The sequence below is a fragment of the Trachymyrmex cornetzi genome, unplaced genomic scaffold (genome assembly GCF_001594075.2).
Source record: "Trachymyrmex cornetzi isolate Tcor2-1 unplaced genomic scaffold, Tcor1.1 scaffold1662, whole genome shotgun sequence".
NCBI lineage: Eukaryota > Metazoa > Arthropoda > Insecta > Hymenoptera > Formicidae > Trachymyrmex > Trachymyrmex cornetzi.
The window spans coordinates 2973-10345 of record NW_017296269.1 but is presented as its reverse complement, the minus strand read 5'-3'; the positions used below and the strand labels follow the sequence as shown (position 1 = coordinate 10345).

The 7373-nt window shown below is 34.7% G+C and overlaps 1 protein-coding gene and 1 pseudogene across 1 annotated transcript; one reads left to right on the top strand and one right to left on the bottom strand.

Moving 5' to 3' along the window:
* Positions 1-3104: 3104 nt before the first annotated feature.
* LOC108759081 (uncharacterized) lies at positions 3105-5019 on the top strand (annotated as a pseudogene).
* A 474-nt stretch (positions 5020-5493) lies between these two features.
* Positions 5494-6349, bottom strand: LOC108759080 (putative nuclease HARBI1). The gene is made up of 2 exons (XM_018504378.1): positions 5963-6349; positions 5494-5850 (listed from the first exon to the last, which is right to left on the bottom strand). The coding sequence occupies exons 1-2, from the start codon at positions 6347-6349 to the stop codon at positions 5494-5496; spliced, it is 744 nt and encodes a 247-aa protein (XP_018359880.1).
* Positions 6350-7373: the final 1024 nt, after the last annotated feature.

Sequence of the window (7373 nt, the reverse complement as noted above, 5' to 3'; positions counted from 1 at the left end):
ATCATACAAGCATTAAGATCCAGCTAGACCGTGTAAAGGCTTTGATTTCTATAGTTTGTGTTATCACATGTACGGTCCTATAATATATTATATTAAATATTGATAATATTAAAAAAGAAAGGATTTCTTGTTTTAATTATATGATTAAAAGAATTTATTGTTTGTTTAAGTACAAATATAACAATTTTGTATTTCAAATATAATAATTATATTTTTCGTTTATCAATATTACATTTTATTGCAAGGAAGTATTTCTTTTTAAGATTATAATATTTTTTGTAGACAAAAATCTTGCACACATACAAATGTTATACAAAACAATTTTTTTTTATATCCTATTTTGGGTACAGGTACAAATACATATATAATAGTAACAGTATTAATAGTAACAGTATTAATAGTATTAAAAACTATGAATAGTATTAAAACAGAAAGGATTTTTTGTTTTAGTTATATGATTATATAATTCATTGTTTGTTCAAGTACAAATATAACAAATTTGTATTTCAAATATAACAATTATGTTTTTCGTCAATATTACGTTTTATTACAAGAAAATGTTTCTTTTTAAGATTATAATACTTATTGTAGACAAACGTCTTGTACAGATACAAATGGTATACAAAATAATTTTTTTATATCCTGTTTTGAGTACAGGTACATGTACATATATATAAACTACACACGTAAGTTAATTGCTATGTAAAAAAACGTTTTCTTAATACGTACATATTTTTGAAAATAAAGTCATGCTATGTTACATATTATTATTCTGAACAGCTTCATATTGTCAAAATACCGCTCCTTCATTCATGAAATAATCAACAAATTTATTTGTTACAGCATTACATGATGTGCGTTCATTTATATCTATATAAGTAATATCTCTTATAGCTCCACATTCATTAATTTCATCAAACATTCTAGTAAATACATTCCGTTGTTTATTTACGGATTTTTTAAATTCATCTTTTATTATAAAATTATGAAGACAAAGCGATGCTTTGATAATATTATCAACAGTCTCCAAAGATGCTATAATTGGTTTACGAAATATTCGCCATCGAGATGCTAAAATACCAAAGGCGCTTTCAATGGTACGGCGTGCACGACTTAATCGATAATTAAAAATTCTCTTCTCGTAAGTTAAAGAATTTCGAGGAAATGGCCGCATTATGTATGTTTTTAAGGCGAATGCTTCATCTCCAACCAAAACAAATGATAAATTATAATTCTCTGAAATATTTTCTGGAGGAGGCACATTTAATAAATTATTTTCAAAAGCAATACCAATGTCACTTCTTTGAAATATTCCTCCATTGCTTTGGCGTCCTTCTGCTCCAATGTCTACAAGAGTAAAACAATAATTCGCGTCACAGGCAGCCATCAATATTATACTATGGGATGAATGATAATTGTAAAATGTAGAGCCAGAATGCGAAGGTGCCTAAAATATTTATTTTTATTAACAATAAAAAACATATTTATTTACCTGAAAACAATTTATTTATAATATTTACCTGAATAATAATATGTTTCCCGTCTGTTGCTCCAATACAATTGACAAAATTCCACTTATCATTAAATTCCTTAGCAATTCTCTTCCAGTCATGTTCTGTTGGTTGTTTCAGGACAATTGGTTGTAAAACATTCCAAATTGCTGTTGTAGTCTCTAATATTATTTTCGATACTGTACTTTTGCCTATTCGAAACTGATAACTAAGTGATACCATACTATCCCCGCTTGCAAGATAGCTGCCAATAACAATGTATTAAATAATATTGTTACGCCTGTGCTGTGCCGATGCCGTTGGTCGCCGCTCGCGAAGGACTGAAGACCGCGTTGTCTGGCAACGAGCCGCTCAGCTGATTAACAAGATCGGCTGATTTTGCGGTGAAGGTTTGACGCGTACGGATGTGATTTCCGCCCGCAGTTATTACTTCTGTTATTGTGTCTTGTGACTATTCGGAGTGTGACAATAAAGAGTTATTGTTTATATATTCCCCGTCTCCATTCATTTCCGTGGCTCGGAGTGCGCGGCGCGTTCGCGAGTGTGAATTCGCGTAGCGGGTGTAACATTTTGGGGGCTCGTCCGGGATCAAAGAGCCGTGTGTTGTGTTACGATCGCCGGTCAAAACGAGGAAAAGAGCTCAAATGGAGAGTTCGCAAGAGTCGATAACACAACGGGAAACGGGAACGACAGTTCAGCGAATCAGAATCGCTCCTGAGGAATCTTCCTCGATCGCAACAGTGCTCCAGGCCGTCCTTCAAGAGGTACAACAGTTGCGCGAGGAACAACGTCGCGCGAGGACAGAGTTTACAGAGACGTTGCGACAGCGGGACGCGGAGGTCACGCAACAGCAGCTACGGCAGAAGGAGTATGCGGCGACGTTACGACAACGGGATACGGAGATCGCTCAGCTGCAGGAAAAATTGCGAGGAATTCCTACCAACCAGATAAGTCCTTCCAATAATGTTTTCCATAGCAGTCCGCCTCTCCGCGTCGAGGATCGTTCCGTTGCTTGCGCGAATAACAGTCTACCCGTTAATTCCGTCGCGAGTGCTGGAAATATCCCAGATTCCGTCGTGAGGGTGCCATTACATGGAGCGCGGAAACGCAGAAACGCGGAAACGCGGAAGAAAAAGTAACTAGATTCCACGGTTCCGTTGTTTCTTCCCGCGTGTTTAAGCGGAAAAGCGGAATCCGTTTTTTTAATGTTATTATAAATATATATATATACATATAATCACGAGAGATCGCTTTGTTGCACGATTTTGCAATGGACGGTCCTGTAAGTATTTGAATAATTTTCAGAACCTAGTGAATATAAGAGCTCTGTTATTTTTGCAGAAAGGTTTTTGTAATTTCTATATTTTTTTTAAAATTATATATGTGATATAACACCTACTGAACGAAATTATAACATCACTTTATTAGAAATAAAGATAATTAAACAATTGTATTTATTCGCAGGCAACAAAATGTGGCTACTGTGGTTTCGTTATGAAAGGATAATGTGGAATAAATTTGGATCACCATTGTTTTGCTACATACGACGAAAATTCCGACTTAATTAATGTCGACCAAAATGCTATCGTCACTATGAGTACGTTAAAAAATAATTTTTGATGATATTGACGTTCATTGCTTGATGATATTGACGTTCATTGCTTGATGCACATTTACATCCAATATCTTGTCCAATTGAAACATTTCACAGTAACTTGAATCATTGTGCATTTATTTTAAAGGAAAAAGACTTGAAACTAAAGTTGTACAGCATTCAAAGGCTGAAGCTGAACAGCATGTGTCTAATACACACTCTACAAATACTCTCACACAAGATGAATTACTAATAGAATTAGTTCGTGTTCGAAGAGCTTTATGGGATCATTCCGATTAGTCAAAGAACAAAATTAAAAAAACAAGATCTCTGGCACGAGATTGTAAATGTATTTGGTGGTGAGATCATTTTTTAATTACTTATGAATTAAAAACTCAATAAAGAAACAGGGCTACGAGCCAAAATTAGTTGTTATAATTTAAAAGTTCAGAATAGAAAATAAATGATTATATCATTACGTTGAAAATATAATAAACTTTAATATAAAAACAAATATTTCGATCGGATCATTCTCAATGTTTACAAAAATTAGTCGATCTGGTAAAACAGATATAAACTGACTTATTTTTGTAAACATTGAGAATGATCCGATCGCGATCAAAACATTGTTTTTATATTAAAGTTTATTATATTTTCGTAATGATATAATTGTTTATTTTTTATTCTGAAATTTTAAATAATAACGACTAAGGCCGGGTTCACACCTTGACGGAAAAGCAAAAAGCGGAAAAGTGGAAGCCAATCGGAACTTGCGGTAGTAGTAAGCGATACATTCCGTTTGTCTGTTCTGTCTTTCCGCGAGTTCTGATTGGCTTCCGGTTTTCCGCTTTCTGGTTTTCCGTCAAGGTGTGAATCCGGCCTAATTTTTTGCTCGTAGCCCTTTTTCTTTATTGAGTTTTTAAATTTATTGAGCCATACTATTATTATGTATTTTTATATGAATTATATTATCCGCGTGAAAAAGTAAATGATTCTCTGTAAATCGTAGAATCCCTCACTTTAGAAACAATAAAACAGAGATGGAAACATCTTCGAGATTCATATATAAAAGCTAAGAAGAAAATGCGAGGATATGTACGAAGTGGGTCGGGAGCGGAATCGGGCCATCCATTACAAAGTTCTTTCTCCCATTATGAACAAATGAGATTTCTTGACAATCTCGAAAAGATAGCTCCGTAAGTATTAATTTACATTGTTTTTAACTGAAATTTTACAAACATTCAAATTGTGTGGTATGGAATTTAATAATTTTTAAACTCGTTTTTATTTCAGAACTGCCAGCTCCATCCAGCATCTTTTAGAAATGCCTTCATCCCATGTTGATGTGCAAATGGATACTATTCAAGAGGATAACTTGAGTGATTTTGACGATTCCGTAATGAATTCTGCATACTCACCATCAGAAGCATCACAAATATCATCATGTCCCTCATCGGCACGGGCTAAAAAGTACAGTAGTAAGTAATAATATTTTTATTTCAAAATTGAAAAGACAAGATATGGAGCTACGAACTAATCAAAATCTTAATGCTAAAATATTAAACATTTATTGTTCAACATTTTAGCATTAAAGACCTTGCTTGGCTCATAATCCTATCTCTTGTTTTTTTTAATTTTCCCTTGATTTTGTATTTTTTTAAAGCATATGTATACGCATATATATTAATTACAGATGTGCAAAAGCAAACTGAAATTGAAAAGAAATTTCTAAATATGATTGATGAAGAATTGTCGCAGAAAAAACGTGATACAGTTGACAGTTATTTAGAACAGCTTGGCGATATACTACGCCGATTGCCCTATATACGACGCAGAAACCTGCAAAGAAAAATCCTCGATATTACTATAGAAGAAGAGGATGCCATATTTGTGGAGAGGGAGAATGCTAATTAGAAATATTTTATTAATATTATAAATTTTTAATGTCGTGTATTACTGCAAAAAATAAAATATACTTTTCCATTTAGTTTATTACATAATATTTCAAGTCATTACATAATATTTATCATAATTCACTACATAATGTTTCAAAAGTCGTTACTTAAAACTTTATCCCATTGCCACGGTAGAGGATTGACATGCTCAAAATAATAAGTGAAAGTGTCTCGAATTTTTATTGCTGCAGACTTTCGTGAAAAATTTGTATAACTTGCACGTCTAAGTCCGTAACTTGTAGCCAAAATTTCACGTTCTTCTTCTCGTATGTTACAATACCTTCTTTCTGCAAGTGGTAATTCTAGTTCTTTATTATATATAAAATTATGCAAGACAATTGTTGCCTGCACAGCTTTTACGACAGTAGATGTGCTTGCAATAATAGGTTGACGATATAGTCTCCATCTTGCAACCAAAATCCCGAAAGCACATTCAACTGTTCTCCTTGCTCAGGCGATAATTGAAAATTTTTCTACTAATATTCAGTTGTCCACTACGAGGATATGGTCGCATTATATATGTGCTCAAAGGAAAGGCCTCATCTCCCAACAAAACGTACGGAAATTCCAAATCTGTATTATTCAAACGTGTTGGTAGAGGGATATGAAGAGCATTCGTCTCAAGTAGATGTGGTAATCCACTGTTTTCAAAAACACCTCCGTCGCTTTGCCTTCCTTCAGCTCCAATATCAACAATGGTGAAGCGATTCTTGGCATCACTTACTGCGAGCAGGTTTATGCTGTGATTTCCTTTATAGTTATAGTAGCACGAACCACTACGAGGCGGTGCCTGCAATTGGAAACCATTGTGATGAACACATTACTCATTCCAAAGCATACATAATTACATTATCAATATAATATATTAAATCTAAATTAATATTATTAAATTTGTAATATACCTGAATTACGACATGCTTTCCATCGATAGCGCCTATACAGTTTGGAAATTCGCACGTTTCCTCAAAGTCTCTTGCAATTGTATTCCAATTTTCTTCAGTTGGATCAATTATAACTTTATCCTTTAAAGAGAGCCAAATTGCTTGACATGTTTCCGGAATAATTCGTGATAGCGTACATTGGGCAATGCGGAAAGCATATGATAGCGATGTCATGTCGCCAGATGCCAACCATCGTAGAGTCACTTCTAATCTTGTTCTGGGTGGTATTGGTTCTCGAACTACATGTTGTTTTTCAATCAGTGGACCAACAATATTGAGTAACTCGTTAAATGTTGTTGATGACATTCTGAGGTAGTTGAAATATTTTTCCGGATCTGTCAATCGCATTTCCACAACTAGATTATCGCTGGCACCTTGCAGAAGTCTTCTTTTCTGCATAAAAATAGGTCGTACCCACAATGCACGGTACTTTTTATCTTGCAATTTCTTATATGCAAATACAAATAAAACATTGAAATAACTTTTCTTTTTGTCATCTCAGCATATCTCGGTTCATTCCTTGCTCGTATGAGATACTTCATAATAATCATCAACATGATGTTTGGATCCATATTATACAGCAACTTTTAAAGGAATAAAAGTATGAAAGCTTTCTTCTTCAATTGGCTCCGAAATTTTATGGTATACACTTCACATTGACAACAGATTTTGACGTGGTCGTTCCGCGAGTTTGTTTCTCCTTATATTACATGAAGCATAATTTCCGCGGAAAAGCGGAAAAGTATAGTGACAAATAGACATTTGTATTGATTTTTAAAAATTATATTTACTTAATTCATTGTAATTCTTTTTAATATGTTCATCCTTTCAACTTATCTATTGAATACAAGCATTTTAATCAATAAATGTCGTTAAAAATTACTGTTTTATAATTCTCGGTTGCGCTCTCCCGCTCTAAATATGCTCCATGTAATATAAGGCAATTAAAAAGGACAGAACGGAACGCGTGGAAACGCGGAAATCTAGTAAAGTTTGTCTTCTGCGTTTCCGCGTTTCCGCGCTCCATGTAATGGCACTCTGAGTGTTGTTAATCGCGCGAATCTTATTGCCAGCGCTACCAACTTCAGTAATTCCGGTGAAAGTGTCGCCGGTTTTGACGATTTGGCTACTAGGACAATCAACTTTAATTCCGGCATAAATACGGTGAACCGGCGCGAGATACCCGTAAATTCAGTCGGGAGTGCCGAACGTTTTGATCCGACTGCACCGTTTCGCGGAGGGGCGTGCGTAAAGCTTAAGCTGGACACTTATGACGGAAGTGCTCCCCTACGTGAGTTTTTCGCGCAATTTAATCTCATTGCTCGCGCGAACCGGGTGGCACCCAGTTGGACAAGGCTCAATTGGACACGAG